This window comes from Linepithema humile, chromosome 5 (assembly GCF_040581485.1).
Source record: "Linepithema humile isolate Giens D197 chromosome 5, Lhum_UNIL_v1.0, whole genome shotgun sequence".
Taxonomy (NCBI): domain Eukaryota; kingdom Metazoa; phylum Arthropoda; class Insecta; order Hymenoptera; family Formicidae; genus Linepithema; species Linepithema humile.
Genome location: NC_090132.1, coordinates 30,700,444 through 30,719,582, shown reverse-complemented (window position 1 = coordinate 30,719,582; position 19,139 = coordinate 30,700,444). Strand labels below are relative to the sequence as shown.

Below are 19,139 nucleotides of genomic sequence, written 5' to 3'. Positions count from 1 at the left end.
AATAGATCTTCGACATAGAAATTATAATTGTTTCTTACTTGTGACATCACTTGTTAGCAATTTTTGTCAACTGTTTGGCATAATTGGACGATTTTTCTAACAGAGAAGTGTTGATTTTCTAATTGTTCAAAAATGTTGAGAAGATTTAAAAGCTTGACAAGAAGACTACAAGTGTTGTAGAATTAAATTTCAAACCTAATAATTTGATGTGTAAATTAAGGATTATGTCTTCGTAAGCGAATTATTCTTATAACATAAAGCATATAATAAAATATATGAGTAAAATTTCAAAACTTTATTTTTACGTCGAGCATTTTTATTGTTTTTACGTAAAAGTCGTTCAACTAAGCCAATCGCATTAACAATAAGTGAAAGTTATAGTGATTGTTCAATTTCTCTTTCGTAAAAGATACATTCATGATAATTTGTTTCATTCATTCCTGGTTGAAATCGCATGCATCGCGTCGATATTTACATAATCCATAATATCTATATTAATTGTCGAGTTCTAATGCGTCGCATACGCGAAAATCCACCGAATCGCGTTTTAAAAATTTGAAGAAGAAATCGATAGGATGTTTTGTCGAAATAGTTCGCATTTTTAAAGGACAATGACAATGGCGTGATTTACAATATGAATGAAAGAACTGGAAGAGTCGACTTTCGTGATAAAAAGTACGCGTTGTTTGTGTTGTCGCTTTCCGAATTAGCATATAGCTGCGAAGAGTCGTGCTAACTGTGCCAAAGAATCGGAGCAAACTGATCTAGATAAATTCAAGCAGTTTTAATTCAGAGATTGCGATTATCTGTGTCTCGAAATCAATTTTACTTAACTAAGAGTTAACATTTTTGTCACGACTTAGAGCAAATGTACACGCAGCTTTCAATCGAATCGCTCATATTCGCTTATTTGGTCAAAGAACGACACAGAGTGTCTCTTATACGCTTGCACTGATTGCTTTCAACGCAATTAACTTCCGAGGCACAGAATATAGAATACATGGACACAGAATAAAGAAGCGCGCGCGATTTACGTCTGAGCGTAATCAATATCAACGATCATTTTCCATTGACAAAGCTTTCCCCGCACACGGAAGACGATCGGATGTACCGATCGCTGCGCGTTGTACTCTGTCGAATGGACTCTTATCTATTTTTGACTAGCTCTGTCGTTATGGTTGCGGAGTCGCAGTTGACATAGTGTTGAACTTATTTGCAGTAGAATATTATTAATTTGACGGCTTACGACATCCCACATCCATATTTATACGATATTGCCGATAACCGCTGACTATCCAACCCCCTGCTGGCCACCGTGGCCGCCTTCGTCACTTTGGTTCGCTAGCGTGGATCACCCGAGGACTCTTCTTCCGTAGCTTTAGTAGTGAGTGAATGTGTGTGTTTCGGTCCTGTAATTCACGCACGCGAATCAAAATCGATGGTGAGTCGGCTTTTGGCAGCACACTAACGCTTGGGTGATGACACTGTAATATCATCGCTGGTACACGCGACCACCCGTCGTCACCTACGTCACCGTCGTAAGATAGAGATCGATGCTTCGCGATGCGTTAATCATATTTGATACGCGTCCGCTCGATTTTTGCGCGAGTGTAACGCCAATAATCACCCAAGCAACGATCCCCCTTCTCCCGGGCCATTATTTGCATGACCAGACTCTGTGTTCGTAGCGAATTATCTCTTATGCAATTGCAAGAATTGTTTATTATAATATGGTTAATATAATAGTTATATCACTTATTACATCACTTACTAGCATTATCATTATAATTATTATTATCGTTGCTAATTAATGCTATTATGATTGTTATTATTCTTATTACTGTTACGTTTCAAACTTCTTTACAATACTTTCATTACTGATGATTTTATCATTATTATGATTATTACTAGTGTGCAAGATAATCTTTCGCCGAGATTGTCGAGACTGATATTGTCACACGAGTTATTATTATTGTTACGTTTTCCGTGATTTCCATATATATATATATATATTTTTTGCACGCTTCTATGGTGAGCCTATGGTATACTTTTGCGCGATAATACTTTGTTTCTTGAATTTTTTTTGTTTATTTTTTTTCATACATCTGTCTGGTAGGTTGTTAATGCTTTGATCTAACGTTTTGCTAACATGAAAACCATACTCTGGAATTTGATGTTTAATCTATTTGCTGCATTTGTCTCTTATACATATATTTCGGATATACGAATAATTCTCCTAGATACGAGTGTACGTGTGTGTTTCCGTGTGTGTGTAAATATAATATGCATACATCTTTTGCCGATGGGTAATAAAAGGAACGGATAGTAGCTGTAGCTGGGTGGAGTTTCCGCTTCACTTGGGTCCTTTATTCGTATTCTTTCGATGGCCAATGTTCTGCGACTCGCATTTATGTCTCTCTCTCTTCCATTTGCCATTTATTAAATGTGAAATTATATTCGCGCTCGCGAAAAATATTGCCCGCTTATGATTGCGGAAGCGGTTCCGACACGGAACATTTTTTGCCTTTACTGATATATTCGGTGCGTTTCATATAAATGAAATATACGCAAGAGAGAAATTACGTAGATATGCTTACATATTATATATATACATACACACATTTACGTGTAATTAAATCGCTGCTATCTCGCAAATCGAGTTTACATTAAGTCGACGTCTAGCATCGTTTTCGATCGTGAATGAGAGCGATGGAGAGAAGAAAGAAGGGAGCGAAGCAAAGAGTTTCGAAATCTGTGCTTCTGCTACAGATCTTTCCGTTGCTCTCCGATATTTTGTTAATACTAAAATTTCAGTCTAGTCATTGTGCTGAATGGCCCGCCGAGAAGAGGGCTTCCACAAACCTGATTCGCAAATTCTGTACAATATTCAAAACAGCATAGGATACGTTACAGAGTAATTTAGGATGAAACAGTAACTGTATCGAGGCCTAAATTAATATTTGAATGTGACAATTACTACGCTGAATATTTTAGTCAGATCGTAAACTTCACATAGATTTCATTCTTCTCGGATTTTCGATAAAATTTGCGAATCAAAAATCCTTATTTTTAGGCGCGCTCCTTGCACACATTATGTCCGAAATGTCACGGAGATTAGCATAACGAAAGTATCACACATACAAGCGGCTCGCATTATAAAAGTAATAGGGATTCCCTCAATTCTCGCTCAGTCAAAAGCCAGTTTTGCAAATTCCAACAGACTAAATATATCCATTCGATAGAATTAACACTATATGACGCAAGTTTCTCTTGCATCAATCAGTTTAGTTAATTTATTTTTACACTACAATATATACATATTATAATAGGAAATGTCCTGTTTGAAAACGAAAGTTCTACTGCAAATTTACCACTTAATTCGTACGTGCGAATACTCGGCGATTGCCATCGTTTATTCCTTCTTATGCATATGATTAGGACACGAATAAAGTGTCACTCAAAATATCACACTTTATCTTCGAGTTTTACATCTCGAATATCGATTCAACTACGCTGATTATTCGCATATTAGTAGTAATTATTTAATATCCATATATGAATCAATTTTTTAGAGCATGTAATGAACCGTGAATATGCTCTAACACTGGAGAATCTGGAGTGTATGATTGTCCGAAAGAGTTCGGAGAATAGGAATGCTTAGAAAAGTACCAAAACACATCCCCGATACTTTTAATTAATACACGCAATTTGGTTCTCCATAAAGAACATATTTTTGTGTATTCATGTAACATTTTCTTACATGAAGAAAGAATTTAATCCAGTTTTTCCAGACATAATTCATTTTTGATAGTTTATATTGGTATAAAGTAAAAATAAAGTAACGAGTATAAAATATGTATATAATATAATATTCTTAGAATATACCAATCTCTAAATCTATTTTCATAGAGAAGTGAAATAAATTAAATTATTGGGTACTGGTATTTTCGAGCAATCCTGAGAGAATATAATGTGTGATTGCGCGCGTGTTTGTATGAGTTTACGTGAGCGAACTTTTGTGAGAGTGCATACGTGTATGTCTGCGATATCATTTTTGCAAATCATACATTATTCGCCGGTCTCATCCGCTATAAGAGTATCTGGCACATTTTCTTTCAGTTACTGGACACCCTCCCGGTGTGCCAAGATTTTAATCGACAAGTGTGCAACCGTCCTGCCTGCAAGTTTATTCATCTCAGTGACGGTGAGTTACTCGGATGCACATACGGAATGATAACTAAGTGCAAACTAAGTATTACTAATTTATGTAAAATAATTGGGACTATCGTGGAAAAGAATGTTCTCTTCGTTTTGGGTTTCAATTATAACTTCCATCATTTGTATATATTTTATTCGTTGTTACTTTAATATTGGAAAAATTAAAATGCAGAATCAGATAATTACATTGTATTCAACGCGATGAAAATCGCGATAAAATATATCAATATAGAGAATACTTGGTTTGTTCAATTGATATTCATCGAGTGCTTTGGCGATTTTCAAATTTCTCTCCTCCGTTACGGACCACAGTATCACAGAGTAACGAGATTTCCGGTAAAATCGGCAGTTTCGGTAAAATAAGCGTATCACGAGCGACGGCAGAAATTCGACTATTGAAATTCCTGCGTGACGGAACTATCCTCGCAGGTAGCAGACGTCACGGCGATTATGGCCTTGTCTTTCATTCGTCGATCGATTTCCTACGAATTCGCCAATTCTACGTGCGGGACACGTCGCAATTACATGTAATAAATCATTCGCGATTTTATCACTTGAAAGTCCGATTGTCATTCCGCGTTTTTATTTTACTTCCGCTCCACGATATCGTCGACGGTGTCAATCGCCTTCATGATCCTCGACGCGTTTATTCAATGTCGCAGTTACAACGCGGTTCGCTTTCACGTTTAACATATAAATGATCTTTACGGATGTAACGAGAATCTCTTTTTTGTCGACTCGCCGACATCAATTAGGTTTTACTCGTGATAATGAGCGAGCGATGTTATTCAAGACTTGAAAGAGAAAGCGCTTCTCGTCAGCACTCGAAACAATTAGCGATACTTTTTACGCGATACAATTACTTGCCGTCAATATATACATGAATAACGCGTATTTGCCATAAATTTGAATGATTTCCTTTGACACTGTTGGACGATTGAATATATTTATGTATATTGCTTTTATGAATGCTGCAATCAGCGTTAAGCTTTTTTCAACTCTTTGCTGCATATTAAGTAATTATATATGGCGAATAATTTTCAATCAAGATGGGACATTATGCGTGAGTTCAGTACATTCACATAGAAATTTATTTATACCTATGTAATTATCTTTTAAATTATAATTCTGTTGAAATAATTATTTTTATATTACTTATTGTAAGTAAGCTTATTTGCAAGTTTAATTTTTATCTCTTCACTGGTTTGCAAAATCATCGATCTCGATATTCTCGAATATTATTTAACACTATAGTCTCTATGATTGAAAGAGAGAGAGAGAACTTGGCACGTATAATGCATTGATTTCAATTTTTCTATAACTTTTCAGGAAATGTGGAGGTGATCGAGAATCGTGTAACGGTGTGCAGGGACGCAGTGAAGGGTGCGTGCATGCGACCCCAGTGTAAATATTACCACATACCGGTCGCATTGCCGCCGGCACCTCTGATGGCGATCGCATCGTCTGCCTCGCCTTAGGGTCGCTTTTGCCAGCGGTTAACGCGCCGGGACCGCGTGGAGAGGCAAGGAAGAAGATTCGATAAGCTTGCGCGAACACGCATCTCCGTGCACGTCGGAATCGTGCATGGGGGCGGCATCAGCAGCGACGGCGGCGAACAAAGCGAGTGGGAAGAAATTGAGTGAGGAACGTCGTCGTTCTCGTCGTCGATTCGATTTAGTTTCAATGTCACGTCGATATTCCTTCACGACACTCCTCTCCGCTCGTAATGTACACGCACGAATGTGCGAACACACGTTCAGGTGATAGGGTGAAATAACGCGCGGCAGAAAGGGAGGAGAAAATAAGGGAAGGGCGCCAAAAAGATTTCTGTCGCGTGAAGTCGAAAAGGGGGAAGGAAGAAAATGTATAAATCTTTAAGTTTTTCTTTCCTTTTTGTCTGCGAGAGAGGCTGTTGTGGATTGAGAAGACTGAAAAGCCGAGAAAAGATTCGACAGGTGATCACAGAGGCTGGAAAGGTCGAGCGATCCGGTGTAAATCGTCGTAACAGTGCGGCGAGGGTACAATCGAGAATCATCCAGATATTTTTTATGATTACAATAAACTAGTAAGCGAAGTCTTCCCTAACATTGTTTTTTTACTTCTTTCGATTTATATTTGACTTCCTGTGAATCGTTGTGCGACGAATTTTGAGATGCTCGTCGGAATAATTCGGAAAACCGGTGTAACGGTGTTTCACCTTCCACGAATTCCTCTTTTTGTTAACTCGCTCGTGTCACGCGAAGCGAAGTCTCCTCGGATCGAATGCAAAGTACTGACGGCAGAACAACGGCGATGTGTTTTTGTCCCCGCGGGGAACAAACGTCAGACTCGAAAATGTCGGAACCCGATCTTCTCGCGATCGATAGAGTTAGCGAACAATAACCCACGATTCAGCATCGTTCAAGTTTCTACGACTTCCTCATCGTCGCGGGTCATACATCAAAACTCCTTTTCCAGTCTTCGGTGATCGGTGATCGATGAACCGGACAGCTTCCTCTCAAAGAGCAACAAGATACAACTGAAGAGAGTTTTAATTCTCGATATTTGACTTCTGCTTTTATTATATCGATATCTCAAATATAATTAAATTTGCTTTACAGATGACAAGTGGAAGTAGCAAAATGTTATATGTGCAATTACAATACACTGCCCTTGTTTATCTTTATTTTATGAAATGAAATAATTGCTCTACTTTAGAGTAGACATTGATTAATATTCATTATAAACTTCCATTATATTTCAATGCTCGAGAAACTTACGTTTCTCGATGTGCATACAATTTTCTTCCTTTCCTCGATGCTTATCGCATGCATTCAGTGTCTTCATTCGCCGTTACGTGCAATGTGCGTTCGCGCAACGCAAGATATGCTCGTGAGAAAACTTGGAGAGAATACGTTTCGAACTATTGTTCTATAAAGGCGTATAAATATAAATATATATATATATAATTATATATTCATGCCAGATTCCGGTGTGAGAGAAATCGTATCTGTATCGCATAAGTAGACTAGCTAGGGGCCGCGAATCAACGCGACGAAACGAATGACCGAAGGATGCTGATCTTGAAGAAGGAAAAAAACGCAAAATACAAAATATAACGACGATAAATATCACCGAGACGATGAGAGAAAATAATTTACACGAGATATGATATAAAACGCGGCGAACGCATAACGAAGTTTTTTATACTCGTATATAACAAATCTCAATTATATTTTGTTTTTATGATAATAATATAAACGCGTGTGTGTATATACATACGAGAAGAGACCTATTATATGTATATGTATGCATATGCGAGGGTGTAACGATTTCGCGCGAAGAGAAGCATAATAGTTATCGGCGGATTGTTTGGCGACGATTAGGCGAGCGGAGCGAAGTAATGGTCAGAAATAGAACGTTGGAATATGTCAGAAGAGTTGCGAAGCGATCGATTCTCTCGCTCGAGAGGAACAGGAAGCCTTAGAACGAGGTTTACGCCGACTATTTGACTTTCGACCGTCTTATTTAGTTCGCGAAATGGGCAAACGCCGAAAATCGCACATTCTATAGGCGGGTAAACACTATTTAATTATTACACTACGACAAATGTATATGACAAATTTATATGCATACGATAAGAAATTATATTTAACTAAAAATACACTTTTGGGGGAGTTGGGAGTATAAACGAGAGAGCGCGATCATGAGAGGAAATATCGCGAGGTATTCTTGGCGCGAACGAGAGCTGCCAAGAGAGAGAGAGAGAGAGACGAAAGGAATCGTTTTATATCTGCTCTTCGAGAAAAAAAAAACGAAAAAAAGAAACAATCGATCCGTTGGATCGCGTGCATAGGTTTACACGATCGATAGGAATAAGTTTGTACGTTGTTTCAGTCTTCGTAAATTAACGCGATTCTTCATAAATACTTTAATTGTTGCGTTAATATTCTTTAATCTATAATTATTTGTTTCCTGTGGTATCGCATGAAGGACCCCCCTCCATCGATCGAGTCTTTCGTTATTAAATGCATTCTTCATGATAATTCTTTCGTGCACGCTTAATTGCATTTCTGAAGCTAATCTCAAGTATGCTCTACGATTACGCGTGCACTTCGCATATATATTCGCGTCAGCGCGAATCTCATTTCTTTTCATAGTTTAAAAATTTAAACGACACATTCTCGCGTCCAGAATAAATGTTCCGAGCAATATTTTTTTAAAAGGTATACATATATATGTCGAAAATATTAACGATAAGGCACGCTTGCGGATCTAATTTCCTTGAAAATGTCTCGAAAACCGATTGCTCACTTGAGAGAAGATTTGCTCCGGAGTGTCACTCTTAACGAGTTCAGCTTTCAAGTCTGCGATCAGCGTAAGACTCTACCAATTTCACTACACGCGCTATCACACACAAATACGTGGCGATATTTGAAAGACATTTTACCGTCCAGGAGAGGCTTACACCAACTTTCCCGACCAACGACACTATCATATATGATCTATCGAATTTTCATATTAAAATATATTGCTAAATGAAAAATGCACTTTTGAACTAGTCATGATGATGGGTCCGGGTCCTTCACGCACTATTTTTTTACTATTAAATATGTCATATTATCCTTTTTTTAATTTAGTTATTACATTAACCGTTTAATCGATTACTTCGTCACAATAGTATGATTATTTAAACAAAATTTAGGTATATATAACAAAGTACTCTAATGACAAAATAAGTATAGGATATAAAGTACTAAATAAAAAAACATTAAACGAGTGATTAAAGAGTTAAGCAAGTAAATGTTCCTGTACAGCATTTAAGAATCAAAGGACACTCTTATCAAAGCAAAAAGAAAAACAGATTATACACTTTTGGTATTAGAAGGGAAAGATTCGAGGCTGCCAGTAGGCGCGAATATAGCTGGAAATTCAACTTTGTAAATTATTCGTGTACATAAAATAGTATTATTACGTGAAAAATAATTCGATTAGCGTAGACAGAGTAAAAGTACTGAGGAGTCTAGGATCGTCATCGATTTCAAATCGTTCGTTAAACAAATCCATGGACGAGTGGGAAGAACGTTTTATATGTGTGTTACAATAATCCGTTTTATAATTTTTACACATTTCTTTGCGATGAACCGCTCAAGTTCATCCGCTTAAATCACAGTGTTGATTTTTTTTTCATATTTTTTCTTTTCAACTTGCTTCTCTCCATACCGTGATTCTAGTCATAAATTCAAAATCATTTTCTCACACTCTCTTTGTTTCCTTTGACACCATTGTTTCTAATATTCGCAATATCATAATTCGTACGTTAATCTGTTTTATTTACCTTTGTCTTCAATATATCGTATTGAATACGCGATGGATATCGCGCGCTAAACGCAACTCAAAAAGGATATAGATAAGTGTAAATTCATTGAAATGAACGAGGAAAGATATAGACGGACGAGAGTTTCTCCGTGCGCCCATACTTAGTATATGTACATAGATTTAATTAGATACACATAGGGAAGAAAAAGAGATACATATGTTATATTATATAAAATTAAGTACAATAATCTATAAATGTCCATTTAAATAATTCAATGACACCACGAAGAGGAGAGTAAAATATTTTTAATTGTGATTCCACTTAGAGTGTACTCGATACTTTCTCTTAGAGACTCTCGAGGAGATCCGTGCGCTCCTTATCTTTAGATTATTTCATCTTCTTCAGTATTAATAAACTGCAAGTAAATTCGTTTACTAGATTTTCTTATGGAAAGACACCAAGAGAAGGAACGATATTTAGATTCGTCCCACTCGCTGCCAGCCTAAACGAGCAAAGTCCTTCGAGAAGTTATCGATAACTCCTCCTTTCGTGTTGTCTCGCGATGGTACGGTTCGTTAAAGCTCAGGTATGCCCTAATCCCGACGCGCTCGAGAACGAGAGAAACGACCGGGATGCCTTCGGCTTATTTTCGAACGAATTTTCCTCTTTAATCGCTAAATGATGAATTAGTTTTAGGTAAACAAAACGATTACATACAGACAACGTATCTAAGAGCGCGAAATCGACATCGGACAGTACTACCCGTCTTTCCCTTTAATACCAAAATCTCTAGTAAATACACGATGTAAACGAGTATTATAATTAATGATAATTATGCGAACTAAAAGAGAACAAAATGGACAGAAACGATGGAAGGAACGAAGCGCTACTCCGACTTATGGACATAAATACTACGAGAGTCATTCTAAAAAGTGAAAACTAAAAAAAAAAGATAAAAACAGAAGACAATGAAAACACGATGAAAACGTGACGAATCCACTGGAGTTTGAGCTTCCCAACTTGAGTCAAGGGTTTTAGCTGCTGCAGCAAGCTATCGCAAAGCAAACGAATTATTTGTAATCAAGTAAGAAATTCACCCGCACGAATTTGTTGACGCATTGTGTTGAAGCATTGTTCGGCGTCGGCAAATCCCTCGTGATTTGCCTTCGTGAGGAGGCTTGAACAAAAGTTGTTTCATCTTGTGTAGCGACATCAAATTCGACGGGTGATTTATATATGCTGCCGCTTAAAAACAGAACGCTGCTTCGCATGGCCAACAATTTGTCTGCTGGATCGCATGAGAAACGCGATCACTCGGAAATGAAAGCTATTATATTGTCCGGACGTTAATTCTTAACTGAAAATCTGTCCTATCAGATCGAGCATGTAATACCGTTTTCACCAGCATTAGTTGAGGATTAACGAACATTGTTGAGGCACTGTTGCGCAAAAATGCGGACATTTTTTTACGTTTAAAATACGTTCTACGACGACGCAAAAAAGGTTTTTTCCATGCAAAAATAATCGATGCCCGATTTTATTCTCATGCGTTCTATCATTCGTTGGCCGGATATGCTCGTGTGTACCCACCTAGCTTTTTGCGCGCTACGCATTTTTGACTCTGCTAGGAGAAAGAAAAGTAGGCGAGAGAGAGAGAGAGAGAGAGAGAGAGAGAGAGAGAGAGAGAGAGAGAGAGAGAATGATCGAGTAGAAGTTGGAGAGAGAAAGACAGAGGGAAATTAGAACGATGAAACACAAAGTATATTTTTATTCTGCGGAGAAACTGGTCGGCGCTTCGACTTATGATTGCGATAGCCGTGATTATTCGAACGAAAGAGGATATGAATACTCAAATGCTCGCTACGTTTCGGCGATTAATCCGCTTAACTGGATTGTCCATCAACGATTATGCCGGCTGCGTGTTCGTAGTTACGTGTATAAAGTTCCGATAGGATTTATGAAAATATTATTTGTTATTTCGGTCAATCCATTGTGAAACGTTTACAAAAGGTATTGAAGATGAAGAGCGAAATATTTTCTCTAAGCATCTTTTTCGATATAACGCATACGAATTTAAAGGAAACATCAAACTGGAAAAAGAAAATTGTTTCTATAAGTTTATCTTATTTGGTATGATCGATGAGACATTCGGAGAAAATATTTAAGTGAAAGAGTGAAATAATCTGTCGAAGAATTTTATTCGATTCGTTATAGTAGATAGACAATCGAAAATTGAAATAGAAGAGAAAAATATCTTTTTCATACCTCTCGATGCAATATCGTGATGCAATATCGTGATTGAGATATTTAACACAAAGTATGAAAAATATTGTGATTAATCAATAATATTATATCGAAAACTGATGCAATATAACGGCTTAACTATTTAGAGAAAATATCGAAATGGAAAATTTCAAAATATGAAATAATGGGGCGCGAGTATGTATACTACAGACCGTCCACTTCAGGGACAGGCTGAACTATATGAGAAAAAGTAAACACCATGCAAATAGAATTTTATTTAAAGCGTCGTTTATGTTTGCAAAATTTATTGATAACAAGTACTTACACCAACAAGACGAGAAATATTAATATTTTTAGGCAAATAAGAAATAAAATTGAAAGACTCTCTCTGATTTAATTTACGGTTTTTATACAACGTATATTTATTTAAGATTCTTCTAATCGATTCAAGATTACAAAAATTGTATTAATAATTAAATATAATGATGATTACGTCGTTAGTCGTAATTGTTTCGATATTTTAAAATTGTAAAATGTAAGATAGATAATTAACGTGGCATTATCCATAATCCTCACATTTCATTGCGAATTAATAGAAATTGAGAAAGAATTTATTTGGTTTGAATTTTTAAAATGTTTTTGTTTTAATTGCAAGTTTTAAATTTGCAAAAAGATTCAAGAAATAGCATCAATTACTTTTTGTAAATAAATTTTCCGAATTTAAGAGGCGCTTAAACAATGTAACTATACAAGTAAGGTATAAGACATCCGACGATACACATAACGGACTTTAGTTTTAGATCCATAATTATGAAAAAGAATCCAATATAAAAATGACTATAACATTATAATAAATTGCGTAAACACTTCGTATTAGGTATAGTAGGTACAGAACGAATATATATAAAGATGCATATATACATATATTTTCGATTTTTATTCGATAATTAGTCTGCCGTGATATTTAAATGAATGCGAGCAAGCTTCTTGGTCGTATTATAGTTCAATCGGCATAGTTATACGTAGTAATTGTACACGATATGTGACCTAATAATAGTGAGTGCGTAAAGCGTATCGCGAAATAATCACGGAAGTGCGACTGGATTTCTCTGCAGACTTCTTGTACGAGGTGTTTCCTTTGATACGTAATGATTCGTACATAACTGAAAGTTATAAAAATGGAATAGACTAGAGAAGAGAGAACCAAAAAAAAAAAGAGAGATAGGTATAATGGAAGAAACAAGAATGAAGAATGGGAATAAATTTGGAAATGAAACATAAGAGAAGCAAATGGATGTTACTTTGCATATATGTACTTACGTATATACGACTTGTATACGTGTTTACATATATGTGAGCATATCCCAAGATTGAACAATCGCTCCCTCGATACTGTACGCGATTTTTTAAGAGAGTTCCTTTTATTCAGAGTACTACTATATATATATATATATATATATATATATATATATATATATATATATATATATATATATACATACATATATATAAATGTAAACAGACTTTTTTCCCCGAACATGCGGACGATTTTCCTCCAGTTGGTACGCAAATTCAACAGGAAAAGAAAAAACCGGGAAGGAAAAACATATTTCGGTATGGAAACAGCGATAGACGTCACCGCCCGCTGCATGTGTCGCGTAGCGTTGTCTATTGAGGATTGTTAACGATAGAGGAATGCCCCGTAAGCGATTAACTTATATTTGCAAATGTAATGGGAAATTGTCTAGGTAAACAAAAAGAAGAAAAAAACATTTAAGCGACTTTCTAGATAAAGAGCCTTGACATTGGTAGTTCGATGTTGATGGATATTAACTTTTTGACTAAACTAACGAAGGCTATAGTATTTTTAAATTAACACCTAGCGGTACACATTATAGACCGCGACTTAGGATGAGAGTTTTACTGACAAACTAATCGCATATTGATGTATCAGCCTAAGCTTAATAGCTTTAGTAGATAATAACCATCGTTACTGTATTCGCCCTTTGCGAGGGATTCTCCCTGCTATTCTTTCGATTCGCCGCGATGTGAGATCTCGAGAGCAGCTTGCGGACATTTTTACGCTGCCGTTTCGCTATTTCTTCATTTCAGCTTTTCATGCTCTCGCTGTGGCTTCTCCCCTCTTGTCCCCTCACCCGCGAGCAAACAGGAATGCGAGAGTGCGAGAGAAAGGAAGACGGCAAGGTAGAACAGAACAGATTTAATCTTGCTCTAGTAATGCTTAATGTCTATGTAATATTATATAACGTACTATATACAATTATTTAGATGAAGTAGGGTATTTAAGATGAAACACTAAAAAAACGAACAAAGCGCGGAACGCTTCTTTCGAGCTCTCGCGATGATCTACTTAAGAGGCACGCTCTTACGGAAAATACTCTATTTCGCTGGAGACAAACCCTGTAGCCGGAAATACCCACCTTGGAAACGTTCGAATGCACCTTCGGCCTGAAATCGAAGAAAAGCGTCCAAAGTATTCCCCGCCCCGACCCCACTCTCTCAATCTCCTGTACTAGAATACTCTGTTTGTCTGACCATGTAGAAGGGTCTACTACTGAATAATATTACTACTAGTTCGTACAGAGAATACTTACGTATCACCTATGGCTTGCGAGACAATGTAATTGCACTTTAATCAACGATTTCCAAGTATAATGTAGTAGAAAGTAGCACAAGAGTTTGTTTTCTCCGGATCGAAATTTAAATAATAGATCCAACTTCACCTTCTCGACTCCGAGTCTCGTCATCTCCGTGTTGAAATCTATTAAAATCGAGCGTGTTTCTTCCCCGCTTGTGTGTAAGCTTTGCGCCTCTTGCGAGATGCTTCTTAGATCCTCGATCTTATGAACGCATATACAAACCACATAAAGACACACACACGCGCACGCACGAACACATACACACGCGCGCACACACATACACATACACACACACACACATACACCACATGTTTTGCATGCATTCGGAAACATGACGGACAATTACACGTAAACAAGTTTCATATAACGCGTTTTATCCCATTCTACATGTAGACACATTTGCACGTTTAAAAGGCTATGCTAAGAACAACAATATGTATGTATTTAGCGAATATTCCCTGTTAGCGCGCGTGTAGCTAAAATCAAGCTGCTTAATAGATGATACGTCATCACTTTCGCTATTTGCTGCATTGACAATTTTCTTCCGTGTCGCGTGGTGGTTTCTATTGTCGATTCGAAAACGGCCATAAAATAATTCAAGTTTCAAGTAAGACTTTCTCACGCGTAGCATGCAAACTTAGTATTCTCTATAATTCTGCATTTTATTAGCGAGAAGATAATCGAAGTCAGCGGAGAAATTTGATTATGTATGTGTGATTATAACAAAAGAGAAAATATTTCACATTTATGATATAAATTTTTTATATTAGATATTTGGAATGTAGAGAAAAAAGATTGTGCTTCAATATTAAACTGGCCTTTTCAAATCCACAGTGATAGCTACCACTCTGTTGCTCGATCAGTATTATCGTTCGAGCGTCTTTCTTCCCGATCTTTATTATAACACTTTCTTCCCCGATCAAACGTTCTCCCCGATATTGTGATGTGAGACACACTTCTGTTCGCAGTATTAGTTCCCGGTGCCTTTATCCTCGGAAAAAAGTGATTCGATGTTGAATTTTATTTTATATCTTGTTATGAAGATGGCTTGATCTCTAATCCCTATTCCCGCCGTCATGCCCCTTTGAACATAATAACACGGTCGCCCCCCTTGACTACAAGTTTTCCAGAACAAAAGAAAACATAAACGAATCAACAATAAGCAACGCGTGAAGACTAAATTGAAATTAATCTATCGGGAATCTACGAGATTAAAGAATAAAAAAAAAATAAAAAATCACATAATATTTAAGGTCATGAATTTATAAAGATATTTACACTTTAAGAATAAAGAGAATCTTCTGTGGCAGCATAATATACGGAAAATTACTAGTTCGACACTTAAATTAACCATACGTTGGGGACGAGGACGAAGGGTTTTCTGGATACACAGACGCGAGGGTAGTGTCCCGACGATCCTTCGGATCGCTGCGTCTTCCAACAGTGATGTAACTATTAACATGTAATCCCTTAACGTTATATTTTTTCGGTGGTAGCACTCGCATTGACGCTAAACGCTACGTTTCCGCGACACCAATGTGCGAACGACATTTGAAAGCAACTGTGAGAGACAGCGGTCGGCGCGTTTAGCGAAAAGTCGAGAGCTGTACTAGCCGCCGGCAGTTTGTGATATATTTAGTGAAACAAATTAAAAAATGGTTGTTATTCAAATTAAAAAGAAAAGGAGAAAGAGGGAGAGAGAAGAGAAGCGCCTAGCGGTTTTACATCTATACACACCAAAAGAATTTGGTAATAACTGCGCGCGTTGCTGAGAGCGATCCGATGCATATAACGCTGAGAATAAATATCATAGGGCATTCCGTGGTAGATGATAAGCGGGTGGTTGCCTTTCGAAGTCTTTTTGTGGTCTCCGCAGTTTTAAAGAAACGTTTTATTCGAGATTGAGACGACTTGAAAATTGAAGGCGATATTTTAATAGCGAATTCATCTTTCCTGTTATGATGTGTGCCTTAAAGTTGAAAAGCAGAAAAATGTGAGAATAAAATCCCAAAGAAATAACTATATCTATTTAAATAAGTCTGTTTAATAAGCATTATTAAAGGAGAGGAACTTTTATTCTTCAAGTTTTTTTACCTTTTGAACTCTAAGGCTTGGCGAGTGAAGGCAGGACGAACTGGAAATGTGTGTCACTTTAAGTCAGAGCTATCGCTTTTAAAATGACTCCTTCAGTTCATTTGTTAAGCATAAAGCTGAGATGCGGACAAACAAAGCCTTTCTTTGGAAAGGTAACAGGCACTGTTAACTTACCATTTTAACGTTATTTATTGTTACATGACGAGTTTATACATATTAAGCCGGAGTCATTTCTACTCATTACGTCACACAATTTTCTCGCACCAATAGATTATATACAAATAAAAATGAGTCAATACATGGATGTTAAATGCGTTGTCACCGTTGTTAAGTACTGCGAATGAATTATCAATGTTACATTTATACTTTTAGGTGAGATTTATCGCATTATAATTGTTGAGTGAGACTCAATAGCTACTGCGATACATTTTATCCACGGTTGTATATGTAACATTCATTGACAATTCATTCGCTGTACTTAACAATTCATACAATACCCATATGACATAATTTTTTATAATGATGTTCAATAATACCGATTAAACTACCGTCTTACATCGCCGGCTTTCTCTCAGCAGCGTTGACCGCCGTGTATAACTAACTGTAAATTTTAGGTATTACCGCGCGTATAGTAAGGAAAAAAAGCGATAAGTGAAATGAGGCGAACTATCGTGGAGGAGAGGAGGAATAAGAAGAGAAACAAAAATGATAATACACATAACAACACACACTATATATTGTAATATTATTTTTCGAACATAGTAATGTAATGTAGAATATAATATATATATTATATATATATTATATATATTATCGTACATCGTAACGATCATTTCGGATAGCGTTAGGCTAGACGAGGTGTTTTTGGAGGTTTAAGAGATTAATTAAGGTGGGCCAGAAGCGGGCGGGCGTGCCGAACGGCGCGAGGTCACACTGATATTTTTACCAAGTTTTTCGAATATTGAGTCCCCTCAATTCCTACATGTATAATGAGAACTTAAATGTACCTTCGCGCCACTGCCGCCCCCGCGCCATTTATTAGCGAGCACCCGCAGGCCAGTCGTCGAGGTTCGATTCGACTTTCGAAGAAGATGTTTCACATCTCTCGTAGAGCAAACGACATATAAACACAATAACGTAAATAACAAAATCACTATACTTGCTGTGAAATTGCGATTTCTACGATTAGCTCTTGATATATAGCTAATTGAACGCCATTAAATATTAAGGGAGCAATCGACATCTCTTAATAAATGAATTTCTCAATGCGAAATTGTGCCATCTATAGACCAAATTAAAAATAAACAAATATATATTTTATTGCGAATATCAGAGTTCTTTGCACGAAGACAATATTTATAGGGTAACATAATTGTCTTTTTCTTTCATTTTAAAATATTTCTTTCTTCTAACGTAACTCTTATTCAACAGTTACTTGAAGTTGAGTTTATGTCGATTGTTCTCGTTTTATAATAAAATACAATTGATCGATACTGATGGAAAAATAACAAACGATACGCATCTGTTCAATAATTTTGAATTTTTGACGACTGGTCCGCGGAGAATTTTCAATTTGTCGCGTCGACGATCGAAACGACACGGACGAGATAATTTTACGAACAAAGTCGAACTATGAATAGGCATCGGAGTAATCCTTGTTCGATTGTGATGTTTCATTTCTCGACGCGATACGTGCGTATTTTAATTTTTTATTGTCCAAGGAAGGACGAAGAATTGAGCAGAGAAAGAGGCGTGTACAGTGGGAATGGTTGGTGATTGTAATACGAGAAAAAAAGAAAAAGAAAAGGAAAGTCAAACCCACTCCCCCGTTCCTTCCCGCCCTCCTCTCCCTTCATCTCTTACTTTTAAATCCATCACTTTGGGAAATTTCTCGAATGTCGGCCCGAAATGGACAACATAAAGCGAGAGACGTTTTTCTCAATGGCGAGAAAACGACTGTGTAAATTTGGCGATGACTAATGTAATACGTAAAAAAGAAAAGATGTTTACTAATACGTTGTGTTTTAATATACAAATATCAAATATTATTGGTTGTCGAATACGCGCGCCGATCGAAATTCAAAACTTATGAAGTTGCGATTAAGATAGAACATCTTCCTTTCATTTTGTTTTTATATGCAGTTGTTATTCGATGTTTTGTTGTACGAATATGCTGGCATGTTGAATCGTGGATGAGAAGTCAAGTGTCACGAAGCTGGACGTATCTATTTCTTGTAAGACGCAATCCGCTCGTTACGACATGTAAGTTCTGCAAACAAATTTACGCACTGTATCAACACCGCTCATGACAATCTAATTTGTCCATCGTTCCCCTAAGCGAACTTCCGCGGTTCTATGCCCTGTTTTCCGAAGTGAATCAGAATATTTCATACAATGCAGATAGACTGTCGTAATGCTTGTTCCATCGCAGCAGTACGAGCAGATTGTGTGTTACTTTTAATAGAGAAGAGAAATAACTATACGGACTAGGGAAAAAAAATTAACATTGTGATGTTCATTGATCAAATATGTCAAAAGAAGAAGGCCCACTGGTTGCGGCCCGACATTTCTGAGTACACTATAAATAATAAACATTATGTAAAATTTATTGAATACCTCGTACA

At 36.8% G+C, this 19,139-nt stretch overlaps 1 protein-coding gene across 3 annotated transcripts in view; it reads left to right on the top strand.

Moving 5' to 3' along the window:
• Positions 1–19,123, top strand: part of mbl (muscleblind) — a 363,403-nt gene extending 344,280 nt beyond the window's left edge. For 2 of the 3 annotated variants that reach the window (XM_067355299.1, XM_067355300.1), the window contains 2 exons: positions 4,120–4,204; positions 5,548–19,123. In XM_067355299.1, coding sequence (XP_067211400.1) covers positions 4,120–4,204; positions 5,548–5,696 — 234 coding nt within the window. In that variant the 3' untranslated portion in view covers positions 5,697–19,123. The remainder of the gene's footprint in view (positions 1–4,119; positions 4,205–5,547) is intronic. The other variant, XR_010890288.1, reaches the window with a different exon arrangement.
• The last annotated feature ends 16 nt before the right edge of the window (positions 19,124–19,139 follow it).